Source organism: Typopeltis vanoorti, chromosome 18 (genome assembly GCF_054136105.1).
Source record: "Typopeltis vanoorti isolate ZY-2024b chromosome 18, IOZ_Tvanoo_1.0, whole genome shotgun sequence".
Lineage (NCBI taxonomy): Eukaryota > Metazoa > Arthropoda > Arachnida > Uropygi > Thelyphonidae > Typopeltis > Typopeltis vanoorti.
Genome location: NC_143566.1, coordinates 11995961 through 12017905, shown reverse-complemented (window position 1 = coordinate 12017905; position 21945 = coordinate 11995961). Strand labels below are relative to the sequence as shown.

Genomic DNA, 21945 nt, shown 5'->3' with positions numbered 1-21945 from the left:
GGAAATGTATAGGCAAACGAGTGTAGTTAATAAGAAAAGGGTGTTATTATGGGCGATTTTAATTATGGTAATATAGAGTGCTTGAAATTAAAACCCTCCATCTTCCAGAACAGTAGAAAATACAGGGAAGAAGGAAAAGAAATAGTTTTATCAATTGCAAAAGACACTCTAGGTACCAAACCCAAAATAAACAAACAGAGGATAACCCATGAAATTGTAGCTACAATAGAAGAGAAAAGAGAGGCCAAGATACTTGTAAACCAACAAAACAATGAAGAGAATAGAGAAAAATACAGAGCACTAAAAAATAAAGTTGATGACCTATGCAAAAAAGCTAAAGAAAAATGGTTAGAAGAAAAAGCTAAGAAATGCCAAGAAGCATACCAACAAAACAACCTAAAAGTCTTCCATGATACTGTAAGAGAAATTACAAAGGAATTCTCAGCAAAAGCAGTAACAATGATAAACATCAAGATGACTGAAACTGGGAATATTGAAGATATAAGAAAAATCTGGTCAAACCATTTTAAGACTATCTTCCACCAAGGAAACAAAACTAGAATGCCAACAATAGAAGAAAATAATGACCACCCAAAAATTTTACAAGAAGAAGTTAGATACGCAATAAAACAGATGAAAAACAATAAAGCACCAGGCATTGATACTATCCCTACTGAACTGTGGTCATATGGAGGCAGCATATCAATAGAATATTTAACAACCCTATTCATTAAAATACTACAAACAGGAGAGATCCCAGATGACTGGAGAACTGGAAAGATCATCCCAATATACAATAAAGGAGACAAAAGAGACTGCAGAAATTACAGACCAATCAATTTATTCTCCCACACCTATAAAATATTCATAAGAATTATACAAAATAGATTAAAAAACACCTAGGAAGAAATGACAGGCATAGAACAAGCTGGTTTCTGAGGATACTATTCAACAATATACCAAATTTTCACATTGCACCAACTAGCAGAGTTCAGCTGGGAAGACCATAAAGAACTATATTGTTGTTTTGTGGACTTTAAACAAGCTTTCGATAGCATCAACAGAGAAATCCTTCTTAAAATTCTACTAGAATTCTATTATTTTCTGATAAAATATTACTCTAAGACAAATTCAATAATTAAAAAGGACACACTCACAACAGAACCCATAGAGATCCAAAAAGGAGTAATGCAAGGATGCCCATTATCCCCATGCCTATTCAACATATATCTAGAAGAAGTTGTAAAGAAGGCAATAGACAGTGAGCCTGGAATCAATGTCAATGGTTTGAACATAAATAATATCAAATATGCAGATGATCTCGTCCTTATTGCAAGAACCCCAAATGAACTACAAAAGTTGATAAACAAGCTAAACAAAACCTTTAAAACATATAACATGACAATAAATATACAAAAGACAAAAGTGATGAAAATAGGGAGGAATGGAACTACCATCTCAGCCACCCTAGACGGAGAACAAATAGAACAAGTAGACAACTTCGTATACCTTTGATCAAAACTAACAGAAGCAATAGATGAACTCAAAACAATCAAACACAGAATAGCGATAGGATGGACCACCATGGGAAAATTACAGAAAATCTGGAAAACAAACAAGATATCTAAGCAAGCCATAATCAAATTATATGAAGCAATAATTATACCAACAGTCATCTATGGAGCCGAAGCGTGAACAGTTAAGAAAATAGAGGAGAAAAAACTGCTGGTATTTGAAATGAAATGCTTAAGAAAAATAAATAGAATGAGTTGGATAGAAAAGAAAACAAACATCACAGTCAGACAAGAATTATTGTATAAAAAGACAATAATAGAAAAAATTAGAAAACAACAACTGAGATGGTTTCGCCACACTGTATGCAGACAGATTTCCTAACGTCCTAATCAATACGTTTCCAGCTGAAAAAAGAAGAGCAAGAATTACCTGGCTGAAATTAATAAAGAACATCTCGGGATGCAGAACATATAATGAACTTTTTCGAACAGCAAGGAATAGAGAAGACTGGAAGATCCTGCTCAAGAGAAGACTCAACCCGTCTTAGATGGAAGAGAAGAAGAAAAATATAGATTGGAATGAAGAGAAAATCTGTGGGCAAAGAGAGTAAATTTAAGTTTTTGAGGTAAAATACCTGAGGCTGTATGTAATAGAGGGTGAACAGGGATCAAGGGTCTTGGATTTGATAATCTCTTCAGGATATTATTGTAAATGAGGTGTTGAAATCTCCCTCCAGTTGGTGAAATCACTCTCACCATGAGATGATTACTTGAATAGTGGCCAGCCATATGCAGGGCCGGCGCTACCATTTAGGCAAACTAGTTAACCGCCTAGGGTGCAAGCCATGAAGGGGTGCAAAACTTCAAGCTATGCTTTATTCATACTTTACACTTTACACTATTTTACTGTTTAACTCTTGGTTCTTTTTTGTTCCTTACCTAAATGATTTGAACTTACCGCTATTTAAAATTCAGTTAAGATAAATATTTTAAAACGTTAACATTTTAAAATATTAAATTCTGGTATTTTATAACTTTTTTTGTAAATCAATTAACAGAATTTTCAAATTAATTAAAAAAGGAAATAAAAAAAACCCCGATTAATTTAACCTGAAAGACAATTTTATTTTGTTTAATGTCAGTTAGAAACATTTTAGTTTATGAAATAAGGGGCGCACTTGTAAACTTTGCCTAGGGTGTAAAATAACCTGGCACCGACAGTGGCCATATGAGGACTTCTGTGAAAAAGGAATATATGTGGAAGTATAAGGCTGGTGATTAATGCAACCTAGTAGACAGCTTGCAGCTAAATCATAGAATGAATAATTGAAAGAAAAGGAGATAAATTCTGCTTGGGACCTACTGTATATTATCGCGTATAATGCGAACTAGAAATTTTGTTTGAAAACTAGCCCTAAAATGCCATGTCCACGTATAATGTGATCAGTTAATCTTGTTCCATAACATTATAAATAATACAATACGAATTAACGAAAGAAATATTTATTTTAAAACAGAATGTTAAAATACAATACGAATTAACGAAAGAAATATTTATTTTAAAACAAAATGTCAAAATCCTTTAAATTCTTCATCTTTACAGTCGTCAAACATTTCATTTATAAATTCATCTGTGGGGATTGCATCATCAGTGTAACAGTTGTCATCATCGTCTTCATGCTCTCCAATTTGCTGTGCGTCATCCTCGCTTTCGTATATGATGTGATCTTTGGACCCATCCATTGAATTACTTATTCCACATCTAAGAAATGAGTGTTGAATCATTTCAGATGGTATCGAATCCCATGCTTCTTTAACCCAGCTGGTGACTAGGGTGATCTCAGGCTTCATTGAAAATTTCCACCCCTTGTCATCTTCACCAAACCAGATGACATCCATTCCCTCCATTTTTCATGTAAGTGATCTTTAAATGGCTTATTCAAGCTGACATCAAGCGGCTGCAAAACGGAAGTTAGACCACCCTGTATGACTGCTCGGTACGTAGCTCACGTGCTTTCTCTTTGCTTCCCTCTGTTAAATGCACCCGGAACATATCCCAGACTAGCATGCTTTGTTGACGTAACAAGCTACCTGGACGTATGTTCCATATTTGATCCAGCCACAATTGTACACCTTCTTCATTCATCCAACCTTTCTGATTGGCACGAACAATTACACCTGGTGGAAATTTCATATGCTTCGGAATTTTCATCCTTTTAAATATCACTGTTGGCTTTAATTTGGTTCCGTCTGCCATGCATGCTAGAACAACAGTAAAATGCTTTCATGTCCCGTTGTTTTTATAAGACACCCTTTTCACCAACTGAGTTTACTGTTTGATTCCCAGGCATATCAAAGTACATGGGCGTCTCATCCATATTGCTAATTTGGGAAAGTTCATATCCGTGATACTTCCATAATTTTATGATAAATTGATGGAAGGACTGCACTTTTTCTTCAAGCTGCTTTGGTAACTTCTGCGCAATTTTTGTTCAGCGTCGTAATGTTAATGCTTTGCGTTCCATAAATCTGTTGCACCACCCAGGCGAAGCAAGAAAAGATGAAATACCTGGTGTGTGTCCTTGAATTTACCATTCTTGAGTTGTAGAGCTCGAAAACGAATTGCATTTCTTGTTACTATAATGCCATCTGGTCGTTGCGTCAAAATCCATTCATTTAGCTCTTCTTCGAGTTCTGGAAAGGATGCTACATCTCCACGACGGGCACGTTTCGTTTTGGGGATTTTTTCAAGACTGTCTTTTTGCTTATGCCAAAGTCTAATATTACTCTCTGCTACACCAAATTCTCTCATAGCAACACTGTTATGTTCTTCTGCAAACTGCATGACACGCAATTTAAATCCTGCTTCAAAAGATGAACGTTTACGTTTCTGTTGGCTCATTTTCAGGCTAGGTTCGATTAACGAATAATATTTAAAATGAACTGTGGTTAAACCGATATACCTAATTGTGCTCTATTATTCAGTGACAGAGAGTGCATCCGCAGATACGATGCGCGTTCGGTCGCCGAATGCGAGTGGGTCAAGTAGATTTAGTTGCATAGGCATTAGGTAGTATATATTGTGTGTGCACGTCTAATAAGATATTTTTTTTAGGATCCGCATATAATGCGAACCCCTAACTTTAAGTGATATTTTTTACCATAAATTTTTCGCATTATACGCGATAATATACGGTATTTAGAAACTGTCTCTCAGAGACCAATGTCCGAATGCATTCCAAAGGTCAAGAGGTAAAACGAGGTAGTTGTGAAATGGATGAATGAAGAGGTGAAACATGCAATTTGGAAAAAGAAGGCGTTAAGGAGGCAGCATAAGGTGAGTTAGTGATACTAGTCAGTTTGCACAAGGAGTACAAAGAGCAAGCAAGAAAGGTAACTTTCTTGGTAAAGAGCAAAAAGTGCAGTATGAATAAGGCATATGAATAAGTGCAGTAGGAATTTTTTTTTTTTTTATACGTGGCCAGTAGAAGAAAGTGATTATGGAAGGATGATACTGGTTGGAAAGAATGGTAGACTGATAACCACCATAGATAATATAGTAGAGATGTTAAATGAGCAATTCATAAAGGTATTGAAATTATTTATCCTCATGTAAGTAACGTTATGCAGAACTTGAAAGCAGTGGGAGAGGAGGAAGAGCCACTAATGGTGTAAGTGAGCAGGAGGTATATAAGGAAAGTAAACTTGATGTCAATAAAGCTGTTGGACTTGATGTTATATCATTGCATGTCTTGAAGGAATGTTCCAGGGAGTTAAGAACAGCTTTAATTTATCTCTTTAACATGAGTCATAGGTTTTCCCAAGGAGTGGAAAGAGGGTAAAAATACTCCTCTTTTCACTCCTCTTACCCTCTTTACACAGCATCCAGTTACAGGCCAATCTTTTTGTCTTCAGTTGTGGTAAAGATATTAGAGAGGCTAGTGAGGATATTCAGAATTGAGTTGACAGCAACATTCTCTTTGACAGACAGCATGGGTCTACTAAAGGAAAATCATGTTTTAGCAATCTACTTACTATAACCTGGTTACAGATGCATTGGACAACGGGTATGAATACACAATGACATATTTAGATTTTGCTAAACCCTTTAATAGCTTGCTTCATGACAAGCTTTTAATTAAACTAGAACATATTAACAGCAGCTTTCAACACGTTCATTGCCAATCATGCGATATCACGTCATGCGAGTTCTCACTGATCGGACGATCATGCGTTATCGCGTGGACGTCGCTATCAAGAAAAAAAAATTTGGCCACCTCGCGAAATTCCAATTTTCAGCTTGGCAATTAACGTGTTAACTTGCTATCCACCTTAGGGCTGGATAGTGAGATTAGTACACTGGATTGGAGATTGGCTGGATGATATGTATCAGCAAGTTATGTATATGGGGGAGCAATCTTTGAAGAGGAAAGTTACTAGTGGTGTGACCAAGGGTCTGTTTTAGGGCAACTGTTGTTTAATTTGTATTTAAATGATAATGGGAAGGGCTTGAATGGTGATATGTAGCCATTTGCAGATGATTCAAAGTCGGGAATAATTGTTAGGAGTAAAATGGATGTTGTAGTCTTGTCAGTGGACGTGAATAGACCTTCTCAATGGGCAAATGAATGGGGCTAGCTACCAGTTCAGCACAGCAAATTGTAAGGTTTTGCAGTTTGAGAAACTTAGATGGGATGTGGAATATAAGATTGGTGTCGATAATGTAAAAAATAATCATAATCTACAATTATGAATCATTTTCCAATTTTTTATGTTAGTATATTATTAGTTTTGCTTTCGTAACACATGATCGGCACTTATGACGTGCCCGTTATTGATATTATTGTTAAAATGAAATGTAAAGTATTTCAGATTTGATGTACTTGCTATATTCTGATAGTTGTAATAATTTCAGTCTTCTTTATTGTAATTCATATTTGTTAAGTGTGTTGAGATATATTTTGTTGTTTGCAAAGACATTCTCTTTATGCTGACTAAGACAAGACGTCAGCCATTGCTATGTAATTTCTCTCGTGCCATTCACGTGAAGTGCACATGCTCACTGAGGAGATTGATGGGTGATTGACTACTGATGGAAAGAGCATTCGGTATCCAAGTAATGAGGAAAAACAAGTAGAGAGAGAATGGAAATTTGAGAATGGCAAACAGAGAATTTTGTTCTTAAGAAGTTTTTAAGAAAACACAAGTCTGGAGAATATTAATAGAAGATACTGAAAAGGAATCATAGTACTGTGAATCTTTAAACTGGGAGAGTTGAAACTGTCAACAAGTGTTTAGTAAATAAATGATGATATTGGAGTTGATGTTCTAATTCAATGTTTGAGGAAATGCTGAATAAAAAGTTTTGTCTTCTGTCTCTTAAGGATGCTGGATCTATTTATTCTATGGGAAAAAAAAAAGTATTGGAATTGGTGAAATCTGAAACTGTAAAGTGGCTTAACATGAAGAACTCTACTTTACATATGTTAGTTATGAAATAGTAAAAGAAACTCCCCCCCCCCTTCTGGTAAAAAAATTTGGCGATTTGTGCATCATTGCTGGCCTGGTTGGCCGAATGGTTAGCGTATCTGCTCTCCAGTCAAAAGGTTGCGGGTTCGAATTCTGCCGTGGGCATGGATGTTTGTGATTATCTATGAAAGTACTAGTGGTGGTAGTCGTGGTGTTAGGTGATGAAGGTTGGTGGAGTAGTGAGACGAAGAGTTGTAGAGTAGATGCCCTCCCTCGATGAGTCTTTGGACTCCCTGGAGGTGTAATGTAATAATAATATTTAACTACATGAGGTAAGAATATTTGTATTCCAGTGAGGCAGAGAGGATGATTGGAACAAGTGTATGCTAAATGGGGAGATACAAAAAAAGGATCCCATCGAAAAGAATTAAATTTTATACTTTTGGAAAGGGCCTAACAAAGAAACACTCAGATGAACATTTGTTGTGAATGTTTGTTATGAAAAACAAGGTGTTTAGTCTGGTAGAAATGATTAAGTATATGTTAAACAACCCAGTAATAGAATGAGTCAGAGAATGATATTATTTTTTTAGGATAAGAAAATCTCTAAAGTGTAGATTTATTTTGAAGGCCTTGGATTTGGTTAATTTTGTAGTTATTTATGTAATTTTATTTAAAATGTGCATAATGTTACATTTTAAAAGAAATAGTTAAAAGTTATTGCACCAATTGGAATTGAACTTTTGTGAAATTATTTAACACTTGGTGTCAAGCAATCTTTTTACAGAGATGAAAAATGATAAAAAAAAAACAATATATTAGAGAAGGTAGAAAATGAGGGATCTTGAAGTGTTGGTGGATAAGGACCTAAAATTTCGGGACATTTTGCTATTTGTGAGGACAACACAGCACTTTATGGCTTTGATGTGTAGGATTAAGGATGTTATGATTCTGTTGTAAGGTTTTGATCGGACTGCATTTGGATTACTGTATACAAATTTGGTAACACTGAGGTTAAAAAAGGATGAGATGTTGGAACGGGTTCAGAGATGATTAATTAAAGTGGTTTCTGGTCTCTGGAATGTTGTAGATGGTGAAAGCAGATTGAGGGAATGCAAATTGCATAGTGTACAGGATAGAAGGATGGAGGTGGGGGGAAATCATTGAGACGTATAAGTTGGTAAGGGATTATTACTGGATTAATGTGGATCTGGTTTTTCATAGAATGGATGGAGAGGGGAGGGGGGAGAACAAGAGGCCATCCCTGGACGCTCTCTAAGGAGGAGGTGGGCAAGATGATGAGTAGGTTTTTTGTGTCGAGGGTTATGGGTGGTTGGAATGCATTGCCTGGAGGTGAGTATGGAGAAAGTGAATACATGCACGTCATGGTATGATGAGCTCTGCATGGGATGGAAGATTTCCTGCAATGAGTCATTAACTCCATGGAGGCCTAATAATAACGATATTAATAATCCTAATGTCTTGGTCCAAAACCAAATAATTGAATAATTCATCCTGGTATGAAGGATTTCATCTTCCTATTCTATCCATAACTACAAACCTCTGTTCAAATCTAGGTTTGCCAAAACAAGTGCACCAAGAGTCTAAGGTAAGAAGTTAGCATATCTGGAAGATGCTAATCAAGCATCTCACTTTACCTACATCAAAGCAAGCATGCAACATCAGTAAAAGACAACAGCTGCCATTATTTTTCTCCTCCATTGATGATCAAGGTAAAGCTCACCTCACTTTACCAAGAACTCATCTCTGCTTGGTTCCTCTAGTCTTTTATCAGAAAAACTGAAGAATCCTATATAGCATGGATAATTGAGCTTGCTTGGCTTGGATGAAATTCATGTGGTCACTCACGACACTTCTAGGACATCTGATAAAGTCTGTCCCCAAGGCCTACTTTCTAAATTACCATCTTATGGCCACTTATCTACCTTTTGCAGTTGGATTGCCAGTTTCCTCTTGTTATTCACAATGCGACATGGCAGGCATCTTCCTTTTTTCAGATATCCTCATCAGTGCTTGGAGTACTGGTGAGGATCTCTATATATAGATCTCTATTCTTTTTAGCATACCCTTTCTCCTTATTTATAAATGGCCTCATGGAATGAAGTATTTTCCATTCATCTTTTCATTCGACAAACCTTTCATTGCTCATATCCCATACTACATGATCTTTCATAATCAAAGTCGTGAACTCTGATCTATATCCTTGCTATATTTTTGTGGGGTTAAGACAATCATGTGGACAGTGCCACTGAAACACAGCCCTACCTTCTTTTATATAAGAAAGACTGCACTTCATTTATCCTCACATTTGATATATGATCATTCATGAATATTTCTTACTGAAATGACTTACTTTTAACCTCTCCTTCCACTAGTGCATCACATCTATAATTGCTATCTACTTCTTTGGAGGTGGCAGTTCTTCAATTTGAAGACTTCTCATCTGTACAACTTCTTGACTTACTCACTCCAGACTGTTTGGTCAGTATCTTTCACCATCTCATCTGCCAGGTGCATTGATCTCTTAGCAGATTGCCTTCTTGTATCTCTCAGTTGTTGGATAAATGTTCTTGGGTATCCTTTTTATCTTCTTTGCTTGAGTTCCCCCCCCCCCTCGATAATTGTTTAGTCATATGTTTCCTCATTCAAATATTGTTGTATTTTTTTTTTCTCTTTTGCTCTTTCTAAAACTTCTATTTTTTCTGCCCATGTTGTTCGAATATCCTCCAATAAATTCCTATTTTTATCCTCCTGTAAACTACCGATTTATTCTTGTCAAATTTGGTTAGCTTCTGTGTTTTTGAAGCATAATGCAATATTCCACATAGATGTTCATTATTCTATTCCTTAAGGGTTTGTTTATACCGCATGTGGTAAGTTCTTCTAGCTGTGAATGCTATTTACTCATGGTTATTTAATTTCTTCCAAGGATTTAACATTTTTTCTGTGAGTAGGCTTTCTGAATATCTCAATTTTAAAACATTCAATTTTATTTTTATCACATTAGACTAAAGTTTTGTGGTATTTATTATCATTCATCAATTGTTATGTGTAAGTCGTTCCTGCTTTAGGAATAGTCTTGTTGCCTGCAAATCTTAGACTTGATTCCCTTCATGTTCATCCATTTTTCTTTTTTCTAGAACAGTTGCCATTATTATCATTATTATTATTAACATTTGACCTCCATGGAGTCAGAGACTCAGATGTGGGAGGTACACACAATGCTCATCCAACCGTGCTTTAAACTGACTTTAAACTACACCAGTGGCGGCCGGTGAAAATTTTAAGTAGGGGTGCTGCATATACAAAATAGAAAATTTTTTTTTTCCTAATCAGTAACGAATTTATTAATAAATAAATTTACATATTAAAAAATTGCTTTATTAAAAATATTTCACCCTCACCACGAACAAACACCAATAATAAAAGTTTCGTATCTCACAAAAATAATGCTCAAGCATATGATACACTGCCCAAATGAACAGTGTCGGGAATGACTTGTAATGTTCAAGCACAAACGGATATCAGCAAGATGGCTGCATTTGGCCAAATGCGATCATTCTGATACTGCGTTAGATCGCAGTGTATTTGTTTCGTGTAATGATAATTGAAAAATATAATTCTTTTCATATTTTCAACAGTGACACTTGTCATAATTCAGCCTTGTATCTATAATAAATAAATATGTTATTTTAACAAAATAAAATAAGATTTGCAAAAAATAGTTCAGCCTCACCACGAACACGCACCAATGATAAAAGTTTCATATCTCACAGAAATAACGTGCGTAAGCATACGATACACTGCTCGTTTGAGCAGTGTCGGAATAATTTGTAACATGCAATCACAAGCGCAAACGAATATCGGAGAGTCTGATTGCGATTGGTCGAACGTGATAATTCCGACACTGCGTTAGATTGCATGTTTTGTTTTGTAATCTAAAGCGTTAATCGAACAATTCCAATTATTAACTATTCAGTCACTGTCGAAACATAAGCTGTAACCTTTAACATGTTGTATTGCATTTATATAATGTTGTAAGCATTGTTATTATTTATAAACTCAAACAAAATTTAAATTTTTCATTTTTTCCTTGAGGATGCTACAGTGTTGCAGTGCTTATGTATGAGCTGCCACTGGTCTACACCCACAACCCACTCAGGTAATGCATTCCATTCACCAACCACTCTCCATGTAAAGAACTTTACTCCTCACTTCTCTGCTCACAGCCTCCTTATAAAGTTTCTGGCAATGGCCTCTTGTTCTTCCTTCCATTCTATGAAGAATCTCTTCCATGTTGACCTGATAACAACCCCTGACTAGCTTATATGTCTCAATCATATCCCCTCTCTTCCACCTCTCTTCCATGAGGCTCTGCAACTTACATTCTCTCAATCTGCTCTCGTACTCCACAGACCACTGACCACCTTTGGGAATCTTCTCTGGACCCTTGCCAACATATTCTTGTCATCATGAAAATCCGATGACCAAATCTGTGCACAATAATCCTTATGAGGCCTGATCAAGGCCTTATACATTGCCATCATAACCTCACTATTTCTGCATGTCAGGGTCCTCTGCATCATTGCCATTATCCAATGTGACGTCTTCACAACTTGTGCAGTGTGGCCCTTGAATTTCAGGTCCTTGTCCACCATCACTCCTAGATCTCTCATCTCCTCTACTTCTGTTAAAGTTTCCCCACCTAGTGTATACTTTGCATCCCATCATTGCTTACCCATTTCAAAAACTTACACTTTTCTCTTGTAAGGCCATAACATCTGCTTGACTCTGCATTACTGTCCTCAGTTTTGCATCATCTGCATATCACTAGCTAAACCCATCCCAATATCATAAACATACAAACTGAACAACAATGGTTCCAAAACTAACCCCTGCAGTACACCACTAGTGACCTTTTTCTTTTGGGATACCACATTCCCATATACAACTTTCTCATACCCATCTGACAGCCGGTCACTGATCCAACTCAGAAGTCTGTTATAAATCACATCTGTTCAGTTTAATTAAGAGCTTGTAATGTGGCAGTCTATCAAAAGCCTTTGCAAAATCTAAGTAAGATACAAAAATGTGTTGATAACAGCAGTATTCTCTGTGGTTATCAGCATAGATTTGTTAAGGGGAGATCATGTTTCACTAACTAATGTACTATAACAAGCTGACAAATACCTTGGGCAGGGGAGATGCATATACAGGGGAACATGATCTCCCCTTAACAAACCCATACTGATAACCACAGAGAATACTGCTGTTATCAACACATTTCTACCGTATTTCCCTGAAAATAAGACTTAACTAGAAAATAAGCCCTAGCATGATTTTTCAGAATGCTCGTAATATAAGCCCACCTCCAAAAATAAGCCCCAGTTAAAATCGTCAGCCAGACAGACGCATTTAGTACGTCCGTTGCAACACTTGACGGAAGTATTTGAATTATAAAATAATAATATTAATATATAATTAAATATAAATAAATATTATTGACATTAATACTTAAAATAAATGATAATATAAATTATAATTCAGTATTTGTAAATACCCAAGCGGGCGTCTTTGGACAAGAGGTAAATGTAAATGCCTACGTAAACAGATGAACTCGAGACTTATTGCCAAACGACCAGTCGGAGTACAGACACAATGCATGAATCACATGCGCACTTGATAACGAACAGACGTGGTTGTGTCTAATATGAATCTTCATAATTCAATACGTCATGTGTTGTAACGGATGTACTTAATGCACTCGTGAAATAAAGAAACGTTTTCTGAATTTTGGTGGCTGCAATTTTTCGTCGCTTTTGTATGGACCATCATTCTTAACTCATCATTTTTGTTGCCACTCCTGTCTCGTAAGTCTTCAATTAACACGATTTAATGGTAGATTTAAAGGGTATAATATTTTGACCCCAGACAAGATGAGTGCAAAAAGAAAGACCTATTCCGTCGAGTACGAGAAAGGAATCGTGGAGACTTATTGCCAAATGACCAATCGGAGTACAGACACAATGCACGAATCACGTGCGCACTTGATAACGAATGGACGTGGTTGTGTCTAATATGAATCTTCATAATTCAATACGTTGTGTGTTGTAACGGATGTACTTAATGCACTCGTGTGAAATAAAGAAACGTTTTCTGAATTTTGGTGACTGCAATTTTTCGTCACTTTTGTATGGACCATCATTCTTAACTCATAATTTTTGTTGCCACTCCTGTCTCATAAGTCTTCAATTAACACTTGATTTAATGGGTATAATATTTTGACCCCAGACAAGATGAGTGCAAAAAGAAAGACCTGTTCCGTCGAGTACGTGGAGGACTCCCGTGGAGAGCAAAGGCTTTGGTTGTGCATAGGGCTGATATTCAAGCATTTGCCCTTGCAATGGCAACATAGTTAGAAATAGCCCCAGAAGAATTCAAAGCATCACGACACTGGCTGGATGGCTTCCTTCAGCGATATGAACTGTCTCTAAGAAGATCGACAACACTGTTCAAGCTGGAAGATATGCTCATACCTCGCTATACAACCGAGATACATTCATGGAAAGTAGGCCGCAAAGTGAAATGTTGTATAAATCATTTATTTCCATATAAAGCCATTTAAATTCAGTAAGATCCGTTCCAATTTTATAAAAAAATAGAAAATCATTGGGTTTCTGGTTGAAAATGCATTTTTTATTTCATTTAAAATATCGTTTACATTAGCTATTCATAAAAACAAAAATATAATACTAATAAAAAATAAAACGAAATAAAACACAAATAACAAATGAACATTTTTTTTTAAATTTTCGAATCGGTCTGATGACGAATTGCACGACATCATTTCGTTAGTGTCGCCATCTGTTGTCTGAGGACCCAGTTTAAAAAATTTGTACAATTTGTTGTATCGAGTCCCTTTTCTTTTCTTTTTGCAATTCTTTGTAGCAGTTAATAAATATGTTAATGCCACGAGAAACTTTGGCGCTGCGTTCTTCATTAGGATTGTTTTGAAGTAGGATGTTTATTCCTTGTTCGAAATGAGTAAGTGCATTCGATAAATCCTTTGAGGTTAATTGTTAGCAGACAACTGGCTCTTGTTGTTCCTCATCAAATGTACAGTTTGTTTCTAACTGTATTAATTCTTTGTTAGAAAGTGGTTCTCTATCAGCAAATATCAGAATCTCAGAACACAAGGACTACATCCGATTTCACCAGTATAGCCAATCTGGGCTTGCAGACCATGCTCTGGATACTCACCACAGAATAAGGTGGAAGAAAGCCACAGTAATACATCTCAGCAAGTTCAAATATGAAAGACTATTCATGGAATCAGCCTCAGTCCTTAGGAACATGCCAAACCTCAACAAATTTGGATTCATGAGACTGCCCTGAATTTGGGAAACATACATCAGGAGAACTTCAGCTCAAAGGCCTATAACACCTAATATAGCCCGCCAGGGGGCACCATGAGGTCTTTAGGAAAACGGTAGCTTCCTCGCTTCGTTTCTCATTTGCTGTTATGTGGTACTTGCGTGCACATGTCTTTATCTTAAATTCCCATGAAGATGGCAACATGACGTTGCCGAAATATTGGAAAGTATATATTAAAGTTTGATTTAATTTATATTTCTAGTATATGCTGTCAATTCCTTAAGTATTTAATAATCATGTTTAACCAGCATATAAGTCTTTCTACAAGAATTTCTATCAGCATCTAGCAAATCGATTACATCACGTTTTTCCACATTCTCAAAACTAAGTTCATTTGCTAGGTTCAATATATTTGGTCTAATTTCAGAAAGGGGTTCAAATTCAGGATCATTTCTTGTAATGCATTCTGGCCAAATTTTATTTTTTTCCACACATGGTTCATTGTGGTTGATTTCAACTCATTCCATGATTCGCTAATGTTGTCCGCAGCATCTTTGATGTTGAGTTTTTCCCAGAACTCTTTAATTGACGATTCACCATCGGTTTCATTTATAAGTTTTCTAAAGGTTCTTCGTAAATAATATGCCTTACAAGTAGCTATTGCATCCTGATCCATTGGCTGGATTAGGGCCGTTGTTTTTTTTAGGTAGATATTCAATCTCCACATCTTCAGATAATTAAGATAAGTTAACTGGATGTCTTGGAGCATTATCCAATAGGAGCAAGAGTTTGTTACTTAAATTTTTCTCTTGCAAGTATATTTTGACATAAGGCCAAAATAATTTTTGAAGCAATCTTTGAAGATTATTTTGGTCATCCAAACTTTTTTGTTGGACCTCTGAATGATGGGCAATTGTTTCTTGTGCATCCTTTTAAAGCTCTTGGATTTTCAGAAGCATATACCAAAAGCGGTTTCAGCTTAAAATTCCTTGCCGCATTTGCACCAAGGAGCAAAGTAAATCGCTCTTTGGACACCTTCGTCCACATTAAAAACTTGTTGAGGAACGTATCCACCTCTTTCAATAATTGATTTTAAAATGTTTGGATAGGCTAGAGCTTCATCAGCATCGGCACTAGCTGCTTCATCTTTCATTTTAATATTATGCAAATTATGGCGATTTAAAAATTTTTCAAACCAACCACGGCTTGCTAGAAAAGTTTTATCTGCTGGACCTTCACTAGTATCTTCACTTTTCAAATTTTCAAAAATACTTTTCACCTTTTCCTGGATAGTCATTTGGCTCATTGGCATCCTCCATTGATTGTTGTCTTCAATCCATATGTTTAATAATTTTTCCATTCTTTCCATATTGATGCTACTTTGGCGTGTTAATTTTGAAACACTTAAAGGTGCAGCTGACTGTGAATGTGCATTAATTTTTTCTTTGTTAGCGCGAATTGTTTGAACCGTAGATTTCTCAAGCCGTAATGCCTTACATATATCAACAATTTTTTTTAGAAGCTTCAATACGATGCAAAACATCTAGTTTAGTCTCTAGTGAGACAGATTTTCAGCTTTTTTTTTTTTTTTTAACTCCATCACTCTCCAAATTTAAAGAATGTTTCGGGGCTCATGTTTCCCCCAAATACATGCTGGATTCTATTTAAAAAACAAAAAATAATAACAGTTATAATGTACACACTTTATAGCAACACGAATACATACACACTTTAATATGTACTGTATTTACATACAAATGCATATTATGTACTTATCAACAATGTTTATAGTTGAAACAGAATGCAAGAAGAAACATACACTTCTACTTTTTGATACTGAGGATTTACCTAATTTACTAAACTGATCACTAAATGCATCTACTCATGAGCATGTTTTCAGAAGGCGGGGACGAATTATGTGTTACGCAAAGATTGCGCGACTACAAGATGACGCAAGTAGCATTCCTGCGCAGAGCAGTGCAGCCGGCCTAGAACACATGACAAAAGATGTACACAGGGGATTTCCCGACTTTTTGGCCATATATTCAAAAATTGTAGGCTGTAAATCAAAACTTAACCACAATTACACAAAGTTGTTATAGTGAAAAGCTGTATAAAGAGGGGCCATGTAGAGAGGTATTAGTGTACTAAAGTTATTAAACGTGCACTTGCATTCATGTCCTTTGTTGATGACATGAACTTTTCTAAATACCAACTCTCCAACATGATTGCTATGGATGAAACAGCAGTGTTTATGGGCCAAGGATCTCAAACGACAATTGATCAGAGGGGTGCCTCGTCAATCTACATTACCTCCACTGGTTACAAAAGTGCATGTGTTACCTGTATTTTGGCAATTTGTCTGGATGAAAAGAAATCCCCCACCTCTAATCATCACTAATGGCAAGAAAGATGAGATTGAACATGTTTCAGGCATTTATGTTCTTGAAACCGAAAAAGCCTGGTCACAAGAAATTCAGGCTGGAATTCGGGGTTTGGAGAGTTATGACGATGTTCAGAAGAAGATGACATGACTGTATTTGAATAAATGTAGATTGTTGTACATGAATAACTAAGACATCCCCTGAAAATAAGCCCTAATGCGTCTTTTGGAGCAAAAATTAATATAAGACCCAGTCTTATTTTCAGGAAAATACGGTATATCTTACTTCTCACCAGTCTCTCCACTACCTTCACCACAACTCCAGATATACAGACAGGCCTTTAATTTGAAGCTACAGTCTTATCACTACTTTTATGCATTGGAACAATTTTACCCTCCTTCCACTGCATAGGAACTTGTGCTGTTGTAAAATTTCTATTAAACAGGCATGCCAATTCCCTGGAACATTCCCTTAAGATGCATGGTGATATATAATCAAATCCTATCGCCTTATTTACATCAAGGATATTTATTTCCTCAACTAAGCCATCCTCTCCTATGTCCTTTACACTTAATTTCCTCATGATTTCACCATGATCAGAATGAAAAACCCTTATAAATTGATCACTGAATATCCCAACAATGTCTTCTGCAGCAGTTATTATTCTATCACTTTCATCCATTAACTTCATCTTACCATGATCATTCTTCCTTTTACTTGCCATATACTGTAGCTAAAAAACTCTCTAGGGTCTTGTTTGCCTGATTTGCCAATTTCTGAGTCATGTTCTGTTAAAGTGATGATTACAAACTATGTAGCTCTAGTATGCAAAAAAGACAGCTGCTTTTTGGTTTTGGTAGAGGTTTTTAATGAAATCTGTTAATTTTTCTTTTATTCTGACTTTGTTTAATATATTAAATCTCTTTTCTATACCTTGTAAAACACCTTTTCAAAGTTTGCAGAACAAATAATATACAGATTATTTTAATAAATTATGGAGACAACTACCATATTATAGTAACTCCAGTTTAATATAAATCAAAATAACTTGGTTAAGAATTCTAGAACTCTCATCATCATCATCATCAGTTTCCTTATATGTGAAATTATGAATACCTCGAGGGGTATTCAGGCTACTATGATAGCACTACATGATTAAGTTTACATTATTATTAATCTCCTATCAGCAATTTTCCTCCAAATCAATCTCTTAATTGTGAGCACTCCAATATTGTCATATCTAACATTCAGTACTTCTAAGGCAATTCTGATCGAATCAATCCACCTAGACCTTGGTCTTGCTCTGGGTTTCTTTCCTGCCATCTTTAGCATCAAACCTGTTTTGCTAACCTTTCTTCACCCATTCTATTTATGTGGCCATGCCACCTTTGATTAGCTCTTCTGACACATTCTTGAATGCTAATAATGTCAAGTTCCTTTCTAATATCTTAATTTTCAATATGATTCTGTCATTGATGCCATCGGTTCACTCCTAATTTTTCTCAGAACCCTTGTATCTGTATTGTCCAGTCTTTGATCAAGTGTTTTATTTCTAACCCAACTTTCAGATCCATAACTTAAAACTGGTTTGAACACTCATGTATACTGCTAGTTTGGTGTTTCTAGAATTAAGATCACAAATAAGGCAGAAGATTTGAATGAAATATTCAGTTGTTTTGCAAAGTTAGAACTATGAGGAGTAGAGCAGATCTTGTGTCTTACAAGAATACTTAGACTGAGTGGATGAGCTTTGGAGTGAGGATGCTAGTTTTCAGTGTTGAGAAATGTATGATTTTAAAATTTGGAAAACAAAGCTGAAATGTAGAATTCATGCTTAGTGGGGATATATTGTTGAGCATCAAGGAAATGAGTTCTTGGAATGATGGTAGATAAGGAGCTAAAATTTAGATGACACATTGACAAAATTATGAGGACAACATAAATTCTAGCAATGATGCAGAAGACACTGACTTGTAGAAGTAGGGAGATTCTGGTTTCATTGTATAAGACCTTGATTACTGTGCACAGATTTGGATCACTTTGTTTTCAAAAAGATAAGAAATATTGCAAAGGGTCCTAGAGGCACTTGATGTATATTACTAATGTTGCTCAGTTATTGATAAATTAGGGCTTTGAGACTTTTGTTAAACTTCTGTCATTAGCATTATCCATTTTACAACAAATTTTACTTATAAATTCTGAAAAAAATAGAGTTAATGATATGTCAAATTGTTGCAGTCAGTCAGTTCATTATGATAAGATTGTTCAGTAACCACAATATTTTAAGAAAATGGTGATTTTAATGTGAAAAACATGTTTTTCACAATAAAAACTCTCTGTTTCACTTATATAAATCCCCTTCCACATTACCAGGATAGTAATTTCTTTCTGTTTTTTTTTTAATATATATATATATATATATATTCAGTAGTTAGTGTATCTATTGCTATAAGAATCATTATATAATCATGAGTTGCATTCAGTTTGAAGAAATAAAAAAAATAAAAAAATTCATACCATTAGGCTATTTGTATTTAGAAAGATAAGAGTAATATATTCTTATTTAATTTCCTTGACCTACAATAATTGATGTTTTCAACTTTAGAAATATGAGGAGTGGAAGGACCATTTACCAGACTTCAGTTGGTTGAAGAACTTAACCCCATCTCCCGAAAAGCTCGATGAATTTAGATCATCATTATTAGATATTAAAGATAAATTAGGACTTCCAGAAAAGGGATGGCTTAAGAAGAGTCTTAATGGTGCTGGTGATAAAATTCAGATGGTCGCAGAATGGTTTGAGAATATTTCTGACGACCAATCCACCACACTGAAAGGTGAGTGAGTGATTTTTCTTGTTGAATATAGTTATTTTCTATAATTTTTGTGGGAATTGTTCAACTAAGATATTGTAGAATATAGAATTTTTCGTAAAAATTCTATATCCTACAATTTCAAGTCCTGACAGTATATCATTCTCAGTCAACCAAGTTTCACTTATGTCAATTATCATTGGGCATACTGATTCAGTCATTGCTACAAACTCAACCCCTTTATTTCTGATACTCCATACATTAGTATACACATATCAATTCTTCACTCTTTGAGGCCATCCATCAACACAATCATTCTTTACCCTTTGCTGTAGTGCACACTTTTTCTCTTTGTTCTGACCATCCCCATTTCCTTAACCCTGACTCTGATTTTCATTTATATTATGTTCCCCACCATTTTGCGCTGCATCACTTTGCTCAGCTATAATCACTTCCTCACCTTTGTATCCATCCTCTTCTTGTCCTTCCACAACCTGCTTCTCAACCCCTCTCTCTCTGTACTAATATTGTATGGACCCTGTGCACTCTTATTAAATAATTGCTCCAAATGACCAACACCAAACCTATTCAGATGCATTCCGTCAGCTTTGAACCATTCCAACTTTCCTTTGAATTCATTTCATACATTCACAGATTGAACACTCTCTGCCTGACAAAATTCAATCATTTTATCATTCAGTATCACTGTTCTCTTTCTTAGTTCACTACTGTCATATCTGGGCAACAAACTATCCACTTTTCCAATGACACTATTATTCTTCACTTCCTGCAACAACTTCTTCAGATCCCTTTCCACATTCTTTGTCGCTCACTATTCAAGTTGTTTGTGCCCACCACTAATGCCTGTTTCTTCCTTCTATGCAAAGCATCTGATATTTGTTTTATTATACCAACTATAAAACATGTCTTGTGCACTTTATCTTTTATCATATCTTTAATGGTTGAGTCACCATATAAAGCAGCCTTATCATACTTAGATATTTGCTTCTTCTTATAACTTCCTTGTCATTTATACCAGTTATGCTCTTCTTTAAATGTTGAATTTCCTCCTCCATACATTTAACTTGACTTCATTTACATTAACTCTTGCCTAAGCTCTTCCACATCACTTCTGTTATTACCATCATAAGCACTCCCATTCATTTCCTGATTATTCCCAGTAACACCATTCTCATTTTTGGAATGTCCTAGCCTTTCATCGCACGTCTCACATACTATAATACGTCCCTTTTTGTCATTCGACCTAACACTACATAAATCTTGAACGTTTTTGGATGCATACATGAAACAGTTGTTATATCTTGTCCACTACAAGAAGTCCAGGGAAAACTTGATCTCCAAGTTGAGACCTTCTGCGCTGTTGGCATGCGCTTCTTTGCTACCACTGCTGCCATTTTTGTAATGTTAACGAGAATTTCAACGTTAATCAAGATAAAACCTAATCGAACACTTTTGAAACCACAACACCATAGTACAATGATTATATCCAGTTTGGCTATCACACAAAAGCACAATTATTAAAAATAGTGTTATGAAAGCACTTTTCATAACACCATTCAAATACAACACTATTGAATTCACCAAACACCAAATTAATATTATCAGCACTATCATCATCATCATCATCATCAAATTCCTGCCATGTAACCTCAAGGGATGTACAGGATATGATAGTACTACATGAAAAATTTACATCATTACTAACTTCCTATCTACAATTTTCCTCCAGATCAGTTTGTTATTTGTCAAGATTCCAACATTATCAGACCTTATATTTCTGTTGTCTAAGGCACTTTGTACTCTTTCAAACCACTATATCTTGGTCTTCCTCTGGGTCATTTTCCTGCCAACCTGGCAGAGAACACTTGTTTTGCCAATCTTTCCTCTCCCATTCTGTTTAAATGACCATACCACCTGAGATTAGCTCTGCTAATGCATTCCAGGATGCTGACAATGTCAAGTTCTTTCCTAATATCCTCATTTTTAATATGATATTGCCATTGATGCCATCTGTTCACGCCTCTAATCTTTCTCAGGACTCTCATATCTGCAGTCTCTAGTCTTGGTCAAGTGTTTTACTTCTGACCCAGCTCTCAGATCCATAAGTTAAAACTGATTTGAACACTGTCTTGTATACAGCTAATTTAGTGTTCTGGCTAATTTCTCTCTTATTCCATATGAATTTATTCAGTTGACTTCCTACTATACCAGCTTTATTGATTCTGTTGTCTATTTCCATATTTAATTTACCATCTTCACTAAAAATTGTGCCTAAGTAGCTGAAATGCTTAACTTGTTCTATAGGTTCTCCGTTCTCAATGCAGTTGACATTTTCAACGATTTTGCCTA

The 21945-nt window shown here is 35.6% G+C and overlaps 1 protein-coding gene across 2 annotated transcripts in view; it reads left to right on the top strand.

Moving 5' to 3' along the window:
- The window catches only part of Opa1 (Opa1 mitochondrial dynamin like GTPase), a 712584-nt gene that overhangs the window by 60269 nt on the left and 630370 nt on the right, over window positions 1-21945 (top strand). For both annotated transcript variants that reach the window (XM_090408405.1, XM_090408403.1), the window contains exon 3: window positions 19368-19599. In XM_090408405.1, the coding sequence (XP_090264531.1) occupies window positions 19368-19599 (232 nt within the window). The remainder of the gene's footprint in view (window positions 1-19367; window positions 19600-21945) is intronic.